General features: G+C 44.1%; 1 protein-coding gene across 5 annotated transcripts in view; it reads right to left on the bottom strand.

Annotated features, from left to right (window-relative positions):
• LOC137413399 (E3 ubiquitin/ISG15 ligase TRIM25) overlaps positions 1–11,299 on the bottom strand; it is an 81,832-nt gene extending 70,533 nt beyond the window's left edge. Inside the window, exons 1-3 of one of the 5 annotated variants that reach the window (XM_078770057.1) lie at positions 11,186–11,299; positions 7,742–8,422; positions 3,524–3,619 (exon numbers count right to left, since the gene is read on the bottom strand). In XM_078770057.1, the coding sequence (XP_078626183.1) occupies positions 3,524–3,619; positions 7,742–8,377 (732 nt within the window). In that variant the 5' untranslated portion in view covers positions 8,378–8,422; positions 11,186–11,299. Of the gene's footprint in view, positions 1–3,523; positions 3,620–7,741; positions 8,423–10,995 lie in introns of all 5 variants that reach the window. The other 4 variants (XM_078770055.1, XM_078770054.1, XM_078770058.1 and 1 more) reach the window with 4 other exon arrangements.
• Between the last annotated feature and the right edge of the window lie 8,251 nt (positions 11,300–19,550).

Genomic DNA, 19,550 nt, shown 5'->3' with positions numbered 1-19,550 from the left:
CCGTTGCCGAGTCTGATCCACCTTCTCCATTCAGCATGTCTGAGGTAGCAAAATGTTTTCACACCTTCCAGCTTCACGCCGTCTCCAAGATCCAACTCAACTTTCCTCCATCTGCATTTCCCCCATCACACCTCCTCTGTGCACACCTTACATTTGAATGTAGCTGCCACACTGGTTAATGACCCTCTCAGACCACTACATTTTTGATGAACCCACTCAGCGCACATTGTACACTGAATGGAGTTCACTCCGACACCCTTCCTACACACAGCACAGGGCCACTTCCCAGTTCTTTCCACCTCACCACATGCTTTACCACTTGCCATCACCTTCGTCTTTCCGAGATTCACCTTCAGACCTTTTGTCTCCATACATTCCTTCCACGTGTTCATCTTTTCCTTCAGTCCATCCATACTTTCCGCAATCAACACCAGATCATCTGCATACAACAACTCCCACGGTAAACCCTCCTTTACGTTCTGAGCCAGCACCTCCATCACAGCTACAAATAGTAGTGGACTTAGTACCGACAAATGGTGAATGCACTCCCACATTCACCTCAAACTCACCACTGTTCCCGTCCTTCGTCCTTACAGCTGTGCGCGCTCTTTTGTACATTGCCATCACTACTCTGATCAACCATTCCTCCACTCCTAACTTCCTCAATGGCCATGTCAATACTTTGCGTGGAACCCGATCGAATGCTTTCTCCAGATCAACAAACCCAAGAAACAACTTCTTCCTCTTCTCCATGTACTTCTCCTGCAACTGCCTCACAATGAAAAGCGCGTCTGTCGTTCCTCTTCCTGGCATGAATCCAAACTGCATTTCGTCGATCTTCACTTTCTTCCTCATCCTCCTCTCCAACACCCTTTCCAATACCTTCATTCCATGCTCCAATAACTTTATCACTCGGTACGAGCCACACTCCAGAGGGTCACCTTTCCCCTTGTATAGAGGGACGAGGGTACTCAGTTCCCAATCCACTGGAATGCGGCCTTCTTTCACCACCAGATTACAGATCTCTGTCATTCTCTTCACACCCCAACTTCCTGCTGCCTTCAACATATCTCCCACAACTCCCGTCAGCCCTCCCGCTTTTCTACCCTTCATTGCTTTTATCGCTTCCTCAACTTCCTTCTCAGTTATCTTCTCTGCCGGTCCTAAAACTGGGTTACTCTCTATGTTGCCATCCCATTCATTCTCTGTATTCAACAGCATTTCCACATATCTTTTCCATCTTCCTTTAATTCCATCTGGGTCGACAACGATTTGTCCCACTTCATCCTTCAAGCAACTCACCCCCATCACATCACACCTCTCTTTCGCTGTCTGCTTTGCAATCCTGAATACTGCTTTCTGACCCTCTTCCGAATCCAAGCGTTCTCCGAACATTTTCCTACATGCCTCCTGCGCCTTTACTACCTCTTTCTTTGCAGCCTTCCTGGCTGCCTTATAACTTTCATGCTCTGCTGTTTCTGCTCCCGTACCCTTCGCCTTCTGCCACTCCTTGAACTTCTTCCTCTTCTCGTCAATCCTCTTTCCAACTTCATCATCCCACCACCATGTTTCCGAGTGCCTCGGTGGTCCTTTTGTCCATCCACATACCTCACCAACGGCTCCCATCAGACTAGCTTTCATTGACATCCAACCACTTTCAAGCTCAACCACATCATCCTCGACCCTACTCAGCCTCTCTTTTAATGCCTCCCTTACTGTCACCTCTTTCAACCTCCACACCTTCATTCTCGGCTGGTACTTCACCCGCCGAGCTCTCCTCGCACCTTTCACCCTTACGTCGCAGACAACCAAATGGTGCTGTGAAACAGCCTCCTCCCCCGGGATCACCTTTGTGTCCCAGAGGTGCCCCCTATCTCGCCTACGCACCATCAGGTAGTCAACGGTTGTCGTCGACCCACCTGACGTGTATGTAACAAGCTTATTATCCTCTTTCTGGAACTGAGTATTACAAATCAACAAATCAGCTCCATCAGCAAACTCCAAAATCCTTTCACCTTCTCCATTTCTCACACCATATCCGTAACCCCCATGAACTCCGTCAAAACCATCCATACTCCTTCCCACATGTCCATTTAGGTCTCCTCCTACCACAACAACTTCCTCATATTTCACGTTTTCCATCAGCTTCTCTATCGCACACCAGAACTTGTCCTTCTCTTCACCGCTTCGACCAACCCGCGGAGCATATCCCGAGATGACGTTCACCAAGAGCTTTCCAATCATCATTTTCACCATCATCAACCTATCACTCACTCTAGTCACACTCACCACACTGTCTACAAACTCCTCAGAAAACAGGACACCAACACCATTCACGCCCTCCAGGCACCCTTGCCACACAAACTTGTATTTCTGTCCCTGCCTACCCTTCACCATTCTCACACCACTTCCCTTCCATCTCGTCTCTTGCACACAACATATGTCCACTCTTCTTCTGACCAATACTTCCACCACTTCTCCTGATCTCCCTGTCATTGTCCCTACATTCCATGTCCCAAACCTCAGAAACCGATCTCCACTTCGGGCTGTACCCTGCCCACATGTAGTTGTAATTGTCATCGTTCTCTTTTTGAGGCAATGTTTTTATGGCCGGATGCCCTTCCTGACGCCAACCCTCTTAGTCGCCTCTTACGACACGCAGGGATGCGGCGTACCTATACTTATCCAGGATACTCTTATCCAGGGACCATTTAAGCAGCCTGATATTCTGTCATTTCTAATGCTATATATATATATATATCTCTATCTCTATCTCTATCTCTATCTCTATCTCTCTCTCTCTCTCTCTCTCTCTCTCTCTCTCTCTCTCTCTCTCTCTCTCTCTCTCTCTCTCTCTCTCGTGGAATTACATTTCCAACAAGTAGTCAGTCGGACTCTACGTCAACTATGGTGTTCACAGTGGAACAAGAAGTGAAAATCCTGACTTTGTGGTTTGAAACAAAATGTGACGTATTTTCTCACCCATGGCCTGCCCATGGATACCCCAAGCACATTGGACAAGTAGTTTTTTATTCTATTAAAGACTTAGACACATACCTTTGTACATACATACACAATACCCACAGAGAATTGTCACATTTTGGTACAATTTATGTCTATTTAAGGCTTCATTTTTTTGGCACTTGGTTCACTTCAAAATCTTTGTTATCATACATCGAATCACAAAACAACCTTTACTTATTGGAGGAGAAACATAACGGCGTGATTCAGCACCTCCCACGAGTGCATTTTTTGTTCTCGGAGTAACAGGGGAGGGAGCATGGCCCCATTCACCTCCCCCCTCTCAACGCCATTTCCCCCATAATAATATCGGAACATGCAACCTTCGCCGATTCTACCACTCGGGTTCGTAAGTACAAGAAAGAATTAATAAATTTTAATATTTGAAAAGCATATATAAAGATAAATCTGCAAAGCATTATAAGAGGTAAACTTTCACAATTCTGTTCAGTTGAAATTCAACCATATTAAGAACAGCCTATTTATGTTTGGTGCTTCCTACCTGTGTTTGCTCTTCCTCTTCCTGAACCTGCTGCAGTTGGGATGTCATGCTCTGCATTGACTGTGATACACGAGCATGCTTTTCATCCAAAATGTCCTGCACAGAATAAAGAAACAACCAAAGTGAAGAATCGTGCACTTCTGTGGTGGATTAAAAAGGAACATCCTGTACAAAATTATATAATTGTACACATTTGTGAGAAAAGGCACGGTGAAGATGAGAGAAATTTTCATTTAACATTTTAAAATAATCACTTTTCTTTAACTCCACAACTGTATGAAAAAAAACCAGAACCATTGTCAATCAGAATGTAGAATTGATTAATGAAAGCAGAAAAGGTGAAACTGGTCCTTCTGGAAATTAGGCATTCACCGATAAACCCGTTTCACAGGTGGATGGCTTGAAAGTGTGCCATGATTACATCTTCTTTCTAAAAATAATTGTGAGAAAAATCACCAGATCGATGAGCTGAGATTATATGACACCATCGAAACATGTAGGTATGAGCTAAGAAGATACAGATAGATATTTTGTAATTCAGATTACTCAAAAAAGTTTCAAAACAAAACAAAACACGACTTTTGAAATGGCGTATGAATGCCAACGAGGATTTTCCACATGCGCTGTGTGCATTCTCATTGGCTTGGTTCTGCTCGCCGGGCACTTAAAACCTGCTATTGCTAGTGCAAACTCTAATTCAGATCACCTTTTCAACATAATTTTCAGCATTTAGACAAAGTGGCAATTTCAGTGATTAACCATAATTATACTGTTCCTGAATGCAAATCGGTCCACAACTTTTTGAGATATCCTGCTTTGTATCGTTTTTGGCCCCATCTCCCAATGGTGAAGAATCACTTTTAAAATTATACTAGCCGGATCCAGATCCTCACCAAAATTGAATCGATTCTTCCTTCTCCCACACCCAACCTGTCCACCAGGTTTCGTTCAAATCCATCCATAACTTCTTGAGATATCCTGCTACATGTTGGTATTAGCCCTATCACTCAATGGTGAAGAAACACTTGAAAAATTAAATAACTCTCATATCCGAAACCATATTCAGATCTTCACCAAAATCGAATCGATTCTTCCTTGTCAAACACACAACCTGTCCACAAAGTTTCGTCCAAATCCGTCGATTACTTTTTGCGATATCTTGCTATGTATCGTTTTTGGCCCAATCTCCCAATGGTGAAGATTCACTTAAAAATTCTAGTAGCCGGATCCGAATCCGGATCTTCACCAAAATCTAATCATTTAGTCCTTGTCACATACGCTACATCTCTGCCAACTTTCGTCCAAATCTGTCCACAACGTTTTGAGATATATTGTTCACAAACAATCGGACAAACAGACAGACAGACAGACAGACAGGGGTGAAAACATAATCTCCATCCACCTTTGGTGGCAGAGGTAATAATCGCCTTATTGAAAAAGGGGAAAGGAAAAACATGAGAAGGTAAATAATTTCAGAGTTTGGCAGTGGAGGGGAAGAAACAAACATCATCACGGCACACTCGTGAGTTGCCAATGGCCACACAATAATCATGAGATGTAGTGGCTTGTCGAGTATTCCGTGGTCTCGCTAATGGCGGAGGTATACAGGCAGCGAGTTCTTGGGAGCAGAAAATGAAGCAATATCTGTCGAAAAGAGAAAGAGAGCTAACTCTGCGGCGTAGTTCGAGCTGGTCGAGTTTTGAGGTCAGATTTGGAGAGATGATAAGTCAGATTGCTTTGGATTCAATTTTGTCCAGTAAGTATGTGGAGCTAGAACCTCCCCAGATGTGAGAGCAGCACTCTATACAAGGACGAATCAATCCTTTATATACTTCAAGAAACTGTTCAGAGGAGAAGAATCTTCGACATCAGAACAGGACTCCCAGTTTCTTCGAGACAGACTTAGGTATTTGTGTAATGTGTGGATTCCAGAATAAATTTGATGCCATGGTAATACCTAGTAGGTTTATTGAATCACAAAGTATAATTGTGGAGCTTTCAAAGGAGATTGGAGAGTTGAGGGAAGTTTTAGAGAGAGGAGGGAAGAAATTGAGTTTTAGAAGTATTAAATTTAACCTGATTACATTTTCCCCACTAGGAAATGTTGTCCAAATTTGAATTTAAAGAGGTGGCTGTGATCAAACGAGATGTAGATCGAGCGAGGGAAGATGAGGCAGATGGGAAAAACATGGAGGAATGTAATGTCGAGTCATCACCATGCGAGTGCATTTGGTTATTTGTAGAAGAAGGTCATTGATAAAAAGAAGGAAGAGTGCAGGCGACAGGACGGAACCCTGAGGAACACCGCTGTTGATAGGGAAAGAGGGAGATGTTGAACCATCAACAATTGTGGAGATAGAGTGGTCGGAGAGAAAGCTCAATATGAGAGAGCAGAGTGAAGGAGGAAAGCCAAAAGAGGGAAGCCTGGATATCAGACCCCGATGCCAAAAACTGTCAAAGGCTTTTGAGATAAAGGCCTACAAACAAAGAATTCACCAAAGTCTCTCAAAGAAGAGACCCAGACATTCATCATATAAGATCGGATATCACCGGTAGATCTTGCCTTGCGGAAGCCATATTGCTGGTCAGAGAGAAGACTGTGATTCAAGATGCTTGAGGAAATGGGAATTGAGAAGATATTCAAAGACTTTGGAAATATTAGAAGTCAGAGCACTAGGATGGTAGTTGGAAGGGTTTGAACGATCAACCATCTTTAAAATAGGCTGAACTAAGGCATGTTTCCAGGAAAGAGGAAAAGTTTGGGTTTTTAAACAAAAACAAAACAAACTATAACAGCACTCACTGGAGAGCATACCTCCGCCAGGTGAACAGTTTACGTTTTGTATCCTAGAGAAGACCAGAAAATCACAATACAGAATCACATTTAATCAAAATCATCCGTCCACAACTTTTTGAGACATCCTGCTATGTATCGTTTTTGGCCCGATCTCCCAATGGTGAAGAATCACTTTTAAAATTCTACTAGCCGGATCCGGATCCGGATCTTCATCAAAATCTAATCATTTCGTCCTTGTCACATACGCTACCTCTCTGCCAAATTTCGTCCGAATCCGTTCACAACTTTTTGAGATATTTTGTTCACAAACAAATGGACAAACAGACAGACAGGGGTGAAAACATAACCTCCGTCCACCTTGGGTGGCGGAGGTAACGAGCAAGCACGGGAGCAAGTTCTAAGGCACACTCCATCAAGACACGAGGAGGAATATCATCTTGTCCGAATGCCTTGCTTGTGTCCAGAGAGAGGAGTACTTTTTTGACTGTATGAAAAGAGATTGTAGGGAGGGGCATAGGATTGGTAATGGGTGCATCAGGGGGGAGATGGAATGTTAGAGTCATCTGGTGTGGAATTGGAGGAGAAAAGAGAACCAAAAAGAGTTGCTTTATCAGACCGAGAGACATCTATCGTATCATTGGAATGGAAAAGCGAAGGAAAGGTAGAGAGACAGAATTTGTTGGAGATACTTTTAGCGAAGGACCAGAAAGTTCTATTAGTGGAAGAAGATGAGAGGTTGTCACATTTCTTTTGGCTGAAGGAATGCTTCGCCTCACGATTTAGGGTTTGCATCCCACTGAAAGGCCGTATCTGGATTCAGATCTGAACCAAAATGTAATCGGCTTGTTCTCGCTACCGAACCAACTCATCCACCTAGTTCCATCACAACTCGTCCACAACGTTTTGAAGTATAATGCTATACATCATTTTTAGGCCTCTCAATGCTGAAAAATCACAAACTAGAAAGGCACTCTTTGACGTCGTGACGTCGACCGATATGCCTCCGCCCACATTATTACATCATTATACTTGCACCAAATTTAATTTAAATCCCTTCAGCTCTTCTTAAGTATCACATTTTTAATTGACATGACCTTTGACCTCTTCATGCAGAAATCTAGTCAGTTCATCTTTGCATCATAATATACAGTATACTAATAACCTAACGGGACCTCTGACCTTTGACCCCATAATTGAATGACCTCATCTTTGCATCATTATATGTACTTCTAAGAAGTTTGACTTAGATTCCTTTAGCCATTCTAAAGTCATTGCGATAACGAAAACCTATCACGGATGGACACATACGGCAGACGACCCGAAAACACAATGCCTGCAGCGACTTCGTCAGCAGAAGCATGCAAATAGAATGGATATGAAACATGGAACATTCTTCTTCTTTTTTTCACCGATTTACTCACCTTTGCTTCAGCATGAGCAATCTCCATAGCAACAACGTTGTGGTTCTGATGTTGTCCACCTGTGCACATCAAGCACATCAAGCTCCCATCATCCTTGCAATAGAGTTGCATTGGCTTTCCATGTTCATTGCATCTTAGTTCCTCAATCTTCACTCCTGGCTCCACCAGTCTGTGCCCTTTCTGACGATGTAGCTTCAGGTGTTGCACACAGCAGATGATCTCACAAGGTAAACACCTCTTCGCTGCCTCCCCATTACAAAGATCACAGTAACTCTCAGTGCCCCCTGGTTTCATTTCTTTCTTAACATTCACACCATGTTCTGCATCTAGGGCCTCAACCCCTAATTCAAACTCTGTCTTTTTTAACTTTTCTACCAAGTTAGCAATGATCACATTTTTTTTGAGTTTTGGTTTTTGTGCAAAAACCTCAAGGCAATTTGGACAAACACAACCTGCAACTTCTTCCCTGCTCTTCCAGCGCTTCTCTAAACAGACACAACAAAAGGAGTGGCCACATGGCAAAGTAATGGGCTCCTTATAGAGTTCAAGGCACACTGGGCATGTGAGTTCATCTAAACTATCTCCAATAACAGAAGAAGAAGAAGAAGAAGAGGGAGAAGAAGAAGAAGAAGCCATCTCCTTGGGTTCAGAGAAGAGTGTACAGCGGAGTTGAATTTAAACCTGCAAATAGAGATTGAAAAATTAGAAAAACTTAAAGGAATGAAAGAGCAATTATGTTCGGAATAATTAAAGTACACAAAGACCAATTATGTTCAGAATAATCATTCAGGGTATTAAATAAAACTACAATCCTGTGCTGATGCTACACCTCCAAAACCCCAGGAGTACCTCTGGCTGTGACTACCCCTCCACTGCCACCTCATGTTCGTCTGTGTGTTGTACCGTCCTCGCAACAGTGACGACTCCATCCCAACTCTCTCTTCCTCACATATGACGATTTCAATTGTCACCATGCAAATTGGCTGGGTGTTGGTGCCTCCCTCACCAGCCATGACACTTCAGGAAAGGATTTTTGTGACTCCGTGGGACGGACTCAATCTGTGAACTTTCCACCTTGGATTTCTCCCAATGGCAAATCCTCCCTTCTGAGCTTGATGATGACAAACTTCCCCACAAAAGTCTCCTGCTATCCTTCTGCTCCAATTAGTACATCTGATCATGTGCTTGTGAAACTCAACATCTCTCTGGCTGTTCTCAGAGAGCTGCCACAACGTCGGCGAGTCTGGCATTTCACTCAAGCAGATTGACAAGGACTGTAAGTAGCCATCTCTCTTCAGGACTGGTCTCCCATATCTAATGTTAACTCAGCCTGGGAATTATTCCACAGAAACCCGCTCTTCTTCATACACAGATTCATCCCATCTCATCTTCAATTATCCTAACCTTCTTCCACCCATGGTACATTGCATCCTGTTGTGAGGCAGGTTCTCCCAAGCAACTTGCCTTCTCTTCCTGGAAGGCTAATCTGACCGAAGGCAATCTCAGTGCATATCCACAAGTCCGCAACAAGTGGGTGTCCACTCTCAGAAGAGCTAGAAAACAATATCTGTCCAACCTAAAGAATGAATTTTCAAACTTGTCTCACTCTAAAAGCTGGTGGCGTCTGTCTCTGAAGTATGCTCCCTTTGCATCCCTTCTCTCTCTCTTCAAATGGCACCAGAGCAGACTCCGCTCGTGAGAAGGCCGAATGCCTCAATTCTGTGTTTGCTTCCAAATCTTGAGGCCCCAACCCCTCACTCTCGGCACCCGTCCTTCTCTGCCATACCCAACTGCTCCTGGACTCTGTCTTTTGCACCTAAGGTTCTTTCAACCCTCGACTTTTAGCTCTTACACGAGCCTCGATTTAGTATACACAAGTATACCCTTGACAAAAATCTCCAGCTGGTCAAACACCTGGAATATATCTTTCAAGCATGACAAATCTCACACTCTTCCTGAAAAGGACCATATAGCAAACACGCCCATCTACTTTCTTAACAATCCTTTTGAAGAAGTTCAGTCATTCAGTTAACTCCTGGGTCTCACTGTCAGCCATGATTTTTCTTGGCAAAGCCCATTTCAAAGTTGGCCTCCAAAGCCAGACCAACTGGGCATCGACTGGGCATCCTCCGTCGTGCATAGTCCTTCCTTGGCAGACCTCAACTCTTATCCACCTACAAGGTCTTCATCCGCAGCTCAATAGAGTACTGCTCTCCCCTCTGGGCTGGTTCCCCCACCTCATCGTGCACAGGTCGACACTATGGAAACCAAGGTTTTCAAGATTATTGGAATTTCCTGTGATGAAGCTGAGTTTCTGGGCCTATTACTTCACCATCGTAGACAGGTTGGTGGTGTCTCTGTCTTCTACCACCTCCTTTTTGGCCTTGCGCCATCTGCTCTTTCCGTGTTCTTGAGAGTTTCCTTCTGTATCTACCTTGTCCGCTCCATGCATTCTCTCCTGCCTCCCATTCCTCCCCACACCCATCGTTTGTCCAAGTCTTCCTCTAGCTTGACCTTCAACTCTGCTGTTGGTGTTTCCCTACTCTCTCTACTGTTCCTATTGTCCTGGTCCATTCAGTGTATGAGTACTAGCTCTTCCATGGTCCTTGCCTATGCACACAAAAAAAAACACTAGGAGCGCCTACTCTCGGTTCCCCACATTTTGTGTGGTATGAAGAATATATCTGTGTAATATGAAAGCTAGAACTTGCAGTTTTTGAAATATCATGTACGCATGACACGTTATGGAGATGGTTGCCATGGCAACAAAATTCAGCCAATCACAGCCATGATCCAATCAGGTTGAGACAATGTCATGAAGAATAGACATCTGCGATATGAAAGCTAAATGTTCAACGGTTTTTGAAATATCGCGTACACAAAAGTACATGGACGGATGATCAGTCGGTCGGTCAGACGGAGCTCATTTTAAATGTCACAGTCTACGACCTTGCAGGAGGCGCTCAGGGACAAAAACTGGATAAGAGGCCAATCAGAAAGTACACTGGCAACAGACCAAAGTTCCACGTTTCTGATTTTGTATACAGAGCCAAGGTTCATGGAAGCTAGGTAGATCGATCTGGAAGCAATGGAACAGTAAACAGAGGATGGGCGCAGGCGCGCATGCCTCCATCATGGCGACAGTAAACGGTCAATAGGTCCAAGCAACAGTCGGGAAACTTGCATTCGCTACAATGGCGTCATGGGACTCATCACACATCACAAACAATAGTTATATATTTTAACTCACTTACCACAATAGCATGTACATTCATAATGAGGCCTACGGCAGTTTGCTTGACCCGTATCTTCCCCATCACACCCTCTGCCGTGTACAATACACCCTTCTTCAATATCAGAAAGAAACAAACACGCTCATTGTACAACGTTTCTTACTAACAACTTGATAATTCCTCAACCCGTTTCGAGTGCAGACAATCGTACCTCTCCTCCTGATAAAGTTTGAAAGAAAAGAAAAAAACGTGCGAGCTGCAAAACACTTCCGTAGATTAGGCTAGGAGGGAGGAGCTTCCTCCCGTGACGTCGGCAACAACGCGATGACGCAGCCTCGCAGATCCAGAGCGCGATCTCTGACCTCTCGTGCATTCAAATTCCTCAGCCCGTCTCTTCTTCTTTCAGGGTCACAATTATTCTCACGTTATTTTGGGGTTGGCCGGGGGAAGCTGGGCCCAAATATTTCACGAACCGGCTGGTCAGGAGTTAGACGAAAGGTTAGGGCAGGAATTTGTCGTTAGTTCAGCGTGCCGGCGATAGCTCGCCTTCTCTTCGGGATGGATATCTTCAACGTCCACCATCTCATACCGGCAAGCAGGACACCAAGTCTCACAACTCGTCATGTATTTGCTTTAATATTAGCTTTTCAACATATTTTCTGACCTACGTTTTGTTCTTGTGAAAAAATAATCCAACTAGATGGTATTCTTAGAATACTTACCCTGCGCAGTCAACTTGATGCGAGCCAACTCTTCCGTTTTTGAAGGGTTTGTTCTTTGATACAATATGGCTGCCAGACCACGTGAGCGATGACATCATCATTTTATATTCTCTAATATAATTGTTGTGTACATCACGTTCCAGAAATTTCGAACTGATCAGACTAAGCGTTGTCCCTGTATAATTATGTCGTCATAGCACCAATTACGTCATCGTTACCAACACTTATTGCCCATGTGGAGTTCTTTACAATGAGCCACATTTAATTTTTATGGCGTAGCCCATTGGGCAAAGTTGTCCAATTGTTCGTCCGTATGTGCTATGTATGTCTCCTCAAACGTATACCAATCAGAGCTGAGGATCTGGTCACATGACAGGGTGATGTCATTACGTCTGATGTCATGACGGCAGTACAGCGGCTGACTTTCCACACTCCGGCATTTTGATTCCAATTTTGTTCAGGCTGAACATATCGTCGAACCTGTCGTACATCACAATCGCCATGCTCTACCTTCACGTTTTTAATTTAGTGTGAAACACAAACAAACCGATTGTTAAAATGATCATCAAATATCGAAGCATAGACGTTACGGCTCTTCCCACAATACGGTACGTACAGGCCTTAGGCTTCATGCTTCACCTTCGGACCGTTTTGGACAAATTAAGCACAGGTTTCTGAATACAGTCGTGTATCCTTTCAGTAGTATCGTTTTCGTAATAGTAATAATAATAATATAGTAAATATGACCATAACACTTTAATCCCAATGTCGTGAATACAAAGTTAATGGATTGAAGCGGTGTATGGTTCATTATTCCATGATAAGCGGTGTACGGTACTACCAACCGTGGAAGTAAGGAATTCGCCTCGGTTTTTTGATAGCTTGTTATTAATCCAACCCTTGTGAGGTATATAGATTACAGTAGATCTTCCCTCAGTTCTGTAAGTAAAACGTACCTCACGAATGTTGGGATTCCTCCAAATTTCTTTGGTTAATGTTATAAACAGCATTAGCGACTGTTTAAAAAGCTAATCATGTGTGTTTGTGGTGTATAATATACTAGCAGAAGTACCCGGCATTGCCGGGCGGGGCAGGGAGGTTAGAAGGGGGCGGGGGGGGGGGGGGGGAAGGGGCAAATCTCTGAAAGTTTGACGAAGATCCGTTCAGCCATCTCTGAGAAAAATGGCGACACACACAGACCAACATCTCTTATATAGTAGAAGATTACAAGCCCGGCTGTGCCGCTGTCAGACTTTTGGTTTTGTTTTTTCCATGGAGCGGTTTCGAAGATATAGAGGTGCAACACTTTTCGGTTTTTCAAGATGGCGCCTGTACCATGTGACCAATGACGTCATAATTATCATTAAAATATTCCATAGGAGGCGATCCTACAGTGAAAATTTCGTGTCCATGAGACCAACAGTTGCAGAGAAGAAAAAAATTCTGACTGATCGGATAAAGCGTTATACTTGTCAAATTATGATGACATAACGAAGGCACCTATGACATCATCATTAACATATCCCATTTCCCCTTGCGGAGTATTTGACAATGAGCCATATTTCTATTTTTTCCTTGGAGCGGTTTCAGATGTAGAGGTTCGAAGTTTTTCCAAGATGACGCCCATACCACATGACCTATGACGTCATAATTATCACTAAAATTCTACAGGCAGAGGTGCCCCTATGGTAAAATTTTGTGTCAATCGGATCAAGAATAGCAGAGAAAATGAATTTTTTAAATGCAGACACGCACGCACATACGCCACACATACACACCCGAATGCCTATCCCTGCTTTTCGCTCCACGACTGCAGGGTAATAATAAATTATATTTTATAACATTATATTTATGTAAATTATAACATTGTACAAATACTAATGTAAATTAAATATTTCAGTATTTCATTTTTAATTATTTTGTAAAAAATTCCAAAAATAAAATAAAATCCAATTCAACATTTTGGAGTATTATGTGCAGATTAGTGACAAAAAAAATCTCTATTTAATCCATTTTAAATTCAGGCTGAAACACAACAACATGTGAAAAAGTCAAGGGGTGTGAAAACTTTCTGAAGGTACTGTAACTCATCCACCCAATCAGAAACTACTTCGTACAACTCTAAAAGATTTGATGGACAAGACCTACCTTTGGTAACATCATGCTGACTACGTTTAATTAGTTTCTAATTATTTAAATGGTGTCTGGTTGTGGATGACGTGTTCGCCGTGCCCGACATCCCCGATCATCCTCGTCAGTGAGTGGACTATGGACCTTGCAAGATTACCTCATGTTCCCATAGGGAGGCACCGCATGCATATCATTTTGTTTCGCAATGCGATCAAAGATGGCCGACTGGCGGCCATTTTAGTTGTAAAAAACCCGATATTGAACACGTCCTCAACCATTTCTCGGACACGAATTTACCGATCTTGTTCAAACTTGGCACACAGATAAATGAATGAAGGCTTACATCTGCACGTCATTTTGTTTAGCGATGCGATCAAAGATAGCCGACTGGCGACCATTTTAGTTGTAAAACACCCGATATTCAACACGTCCTCAACCATTTCCCGGACACGCATTTGCCGATGTTGTTCAAACTTGGCACACAGATCATGAATGAAGGCTTACGTATATATACAGTGCATTCAGACCCCTTCACTTTTTTCACATTTTGTTATGTTGCAGCCTAATGCTGAAATCGTTTAAATTCATTTTTTCCCTCATCAATCTACACTCAATTCCCCATATTGACAAAGAGAAAACAGGATTTTAGAAAGTTTGGCAAATTTATTAAAAAGAAAAACCTGAAATATCACATTGACAGAAGTATTCAGACCCTTAACTCAGTACTTAGTTGAAGCACCTTTGGCAGCGATTGCAGCCTCGAGTCTTCTTGGGTATGACGCGACAAGCTTTGCACACCTGAATTTGGGGATTTTCTGCCATTCTTCTCTGCAGATCCTCTCAAGCTCTGTCAGGTTGGATGGGGACCGTCGGTGGACAGCCATTTTCAGGTCTCTCCAGAGATGTTCGATTGGCGACTTGCACAGAGTGACCGGCACCCTGAACCAAAAGGGCTACCACAGCATTTTGCAGCGCCAAGCAATACCCTCTGGTATACGCCTAGTTGGTCAGGGGTTCATCCTACAGCAAGATAATGACCCTAAACACACCTCCAGGCGATGTCAAAACTACCTTCGAGGAAAAGAACAAGACGTAGGCTTCAAATCATGGAATGGCCAGCACAGTCTCCAGACTTAAACCCCATCGAGCTGTTTTGGGATGAACTGGACAGAAGGGTGAAAGCAAAGCAACCTACAAGTGCAACACATTTGTGGGAACTTCTGCAACAGTGTTGGGAAGAACTTCCCGAACAATATTTGATTTCCATTGTAGAAAGAATGCCACGAGTGTGTTCGGCGGTTATATCTGCAAAAGGTGGCTACTTTGCTGAGTCCAAAATTTAAATTAAATTTGGTTAAACAAAATGATTCTATGTTTCTTTTTTTCATCTCCAATTGTTTATTTGTTCTATGCTTAAGCAGAGTACATTGAGACATAAAACTGCGTAAATTTCAACAAAAACTGGAAAAATTGAGGTGTTCTAAAACTTTTGACTGGTGGTGTATATATATATATATATAACCTCATGTTCTCAGAGGGAGACACCGTATCTGGTTCAATTGCTTTTTAACACCGTTGGGAAGGTCATATCTGGCTCTTATCAATACACATGGCAAGTATAAAATGATGGTATTTACTATTAATCATGTTTGGGAGGATCGGGTTCAGTGGGAGGTTGGTGGGAGTGAGAATTGTATTGGATGTGAATGTCGTTATAATTTACTTTTTTGATTCTGGGGCCACAAGAGAAATGCTAGATTTTTGCATCTATTGGTAAATAAAGGTGTGTGTGTGTGTGTGTGTGTGTGTGTGTGTTTTATATCCACTGCCCCCGCTAACTTGTATTAATAGGAAATGGTACAAACCTGACGCCTCTTATCCACTAAATACTGTACCATATTTTTATTTCTTATATTTCCGTGAGTCCGATTTGCATTCAGCAACAGAACAATTATAGTTAATCATTTAGAAATTGCCACTCTTGTGTCTGTGAGAAATTATTTTTAAAAGACCATTTGAATTACACATTTTGGGATAGCAACAGCAGGTTTAAAGTGCCCAGCGAGCAGAACCGAGTCACTGAAAACGCATGCAGCGTGCATGGGCAAAAGGCCTCGTATAGCAATCATACGTCATTTTGAAGGTCGCATATTGCTCAACAATTATTTCACGGAAACCATTTATATTCATATTCATTGTACAACTATGAAATACACTCCTTCCTCTTCAACTATTACTCCAACGAATAAACTCAAGTTAAAATTTCCCTCTTTGAATGAAATGCACGATTGAATGAATAATATTGTTACGTTTGTGGGGGTAGGGGGCGGTAGCCAACGATTACCTTCGAGCCAGGTAGAATTGTATAGATTACCATGCTCCATATGTCACGATGAAGAATAAGAAACCCCATGTGTCATAAGTAGGGAATCCGTTAGTCCGGATGTGGTGTAAGTGTATAATTGTTACCATGACGATGAATGGGGTTATGTTAATTAGTTAGGGATTAATAGTAAATCCCCTGTATGTAAATGGCCTCTGTTATTTTTCCTCTGTTCCTTATGACAATGCAGCACACACACAAAGCCAAGCAATAGCGCATTACAAGACACTAAATACAGGCTAACCGGAAACAGGACTTTGAGCACCAACGATGATACCACCGACGTGTGATAACATCAAGCAGGCAGGTCCGGGAGGCCACGCCCTGGAGAGCAAAGACTGGTGAGATTTTTCAAGCAACAAAGAGAGGGACTGGCGGCGTCAGAGGACATCAGAACCTTGAGTATAAAGGAGTTGGAGGGCTGACATTTTCTCTCTCTGCTTCGGGATTTCATAAAGAACGGTGTCCCCGACATTTTCTCTCTTGGCTTTCTCTCGGTTTCTGGACCGGGAGGTGAACTGTCGCTGATAAGCTCTTGCGTTGGGACACCCTCTTGCATTGGAACATTGGAGCCGTGCAGTCACAGTTCATAGCACTCTTGCGCTGGGGAAGTTGGATGTTTTGACGATCGTGAGGTGGAGCGAACTGTGCACGGAGGTCTGTGCTGTTCCCGCCAAGGACGCGGGGGTTTTGACGATTCCCGAGGGGGTTCAGGAGACGCTCAGAGCTAAGTGCCGAGTTGAGAAACACACACACATTTATTTTCACCAGTTATTTTTTCCCCTTAGTGTGTATACGAGTGTGTGGGGGCGTCCCATTTAGGAATCTTAGTTTTGCCGTGTGCTATTTTGTTACCGGCATTTCTTCAATAAAGCCGGTATTTTTGTACATTTTAAATCCCGTGTCGGCTTGAATTAATCATCGCAGGTTTGAAGACGTCCGGTGGGACCCGTGAAGGTAAGTTATTCATTCTGCTTTCCCTCGCGTGTAAAGAACACCGTCATTTTTGACTGAACGCCTCGGAGTGTAAGCTCAATCGGCTAATCCGTCCGAGACCAGTCTTTATCGGCTACGGACGCGACAATACTCATAAAAATAGGGACAATATCCCTGGTAGAATAAACAGTTATACTACACTGACTGAAGGTATTTAAAACCAATTTCAATGGTTGCTAGAAGACAGGGCAACATGCATCATCATCTATATATATAAAACACAGTTTGTGTGTGTGTAATGTTACCGATAGACTCCTAAACGGAGAGGCTCACGTACTTGATATTTGGCACAGACATGGCCATTGAGCCTGGGACGAACATGGCTGACCTAAAAATTTATTTCATAATGTTTTTACCATATTTTTATCTCAGCGCGAAATATTATGACCGGAATCTGACCGGGAGCAGAGCAGCACGCTGATTCGCTCAGAGCGATCACGTGATGTTCGTTGCCGCCATTAACTCAGTTACGCGTTCGCACGTATTTCAGAGCGATTGCGTTTTTGCCGGGTACTTCTGCATGATTAGCATTTAGCATGTTTCACATAGATTTGTTTTCAGCGAGCAGAAGTACCCGGCATTGTACGAATAATATATCGATAGTGCCGTGTAGGGCGGAGTGATGCCGCTGTGGGAGGGACCGAGCAAGGTCGCTGTGGGCGGGACCGAGCGAGGTCGCTGTGGGCGGGCCCGGGCGAGGTCGCTGTGGGCGGGGCCGAGCGAGGCAGCTATGGGCGGGGCCGAGAGAGGTTGCTGTGGGCGGGGCCGAGCGAGGTCTGCGTTAGTGCGTTGCCGTTGCCGTTGCCTGGTATAAAAAGATGGTGCTTGATGCTCTCTGCGTCAAGATACGGACTTGATGTCCGTATCTTTACAACAGACATTCCAATGATGATGATGATAAATGTAATACCACTCAAGGAAGGCCCACAACTCAAGAGAGTGGAAAAAAACAATAAAATGAACAAAAATACGGGGGAGAAGCAACCACTCAGAAGAATGACAGAAAATCATTTCCCTTAAATGTACCGTGTTCACCAACTAGCACGACCAGATACAGGACACCAAAAAAATTTCCCTTACACATATCGTGTCCACCAACCAGCAAGACCATACCACCTACCTCTGGATCAAACTGTATTGCAAATATTCAAACGATTTTTACATGCTGCCATCTCCTAGCAACCAATGAAATTTTTCAAAAATATTGTAGCTTCACTTTTCACGGAGTATGAGCGTTCTATATATTTTCAATTCAGTGCGCCCGACTCGCTCATGTACTTGATTTGTGGCATAGACATGGCCATTGGGCCTTCACGGTGTAATTTGTGCGAGGCTTTTGTCCGAGTGAGCTTGAGTCGAGAGGGCGAATGTACGGGTTGGGAATGTACGGGTCTCCCTTCCCCCGCCCGGCAACGCCGGTACTGGAGGGCGTCACAGGATCGGTGAGTCTCCAAAATCCGCTTCGTGCTGTTGCGAAGATTCAGGACGATGTCGCGATTGTTGTGCTGCTCTCCGACCATGAGAACTGCAACGTCATTGTTGACTGGCCCTCCCCTTCCCTCCCCCTTCCCCCCTCCCCCTCCCTTCACCTTACCCCCTCCCCTTTCCCCCTCCCCCTCCCTTTTCCCCCTCCCCCTCCCTTTTCCCCCTCCCTTTTCCCCCTCCCTTTTCCCCCTCCCTTTTCCCCCTCCCCCTACCCCTTCCCCTCCCCCCTTCCCCTCCCCTCCCCCCTCCTCTCCCATCCCTCCCCCTCCCCTCCTCTTCTCCCCTCCCCCCTCCCTCCCCCTCCCCCCTCTTCTCCCTCACGTTTATACACGGAATGCCGGGTACTTCCCCCTCCTCTTCTCCCCTCCCCCCCTCTCCTCCCCTCCCCACCTCTCCTCCCCTCCCCACCTCTCCTCCCCTCATCTTCCCCCTCCCCTCCCCTCCCCCGCCCGGCAATGCCGGGTACTTCTGCTAGTACTAACATAATCATAAGACTTTAAACAAACAAACAAAAAATACCTATTTTGGGGGTCCCATCCCCCTCCGCCCCCCCTCTCGTAGCCCCCCTCAGGGCACGATTTTTTAAAATACCGTGAACAAACTTTGGTACATCACAGGTGTTGAAGGTTGTGGTGAAGTTTCATCGAAAGTGTGTGTAGTTTCAGAGGAGAAAGCAAATACATATTTTGGGGGGTCAAACCTGGACCCACTGACTCCCCCCCCCCCCCTCCCCATCGATTCGATTTACATAGTGCCGTGAACAAACTTCGGTACATCACGGGTGATGATGGTTGTGGTCAAGTTTCATCAAAATTATGTGTGTAGTTTCAGAGGAAAAAGCAAATTCCTATTTTGGGGGG

This window comes from Myxine glutinosa, chromosome 1 (genome assembly GCF_964187855.1).
Source record: "Myxine glutinosa chromosome 1, kmMyxGlut1.1, whole genome shotgun sequence".
NCBI classification, from domain to species: domain Eukaryota; kingdom Metazoa; phylum Chordata; class Myxini; order Myxiniformes; family Myxinidae; genus Myxine; species Myxine glutinosa.
The sequence above is the reverse complement of the archived record's forward strand: the minus strand, read 5'-3'. Positions and strand labels throughout refer to the sequence as shown.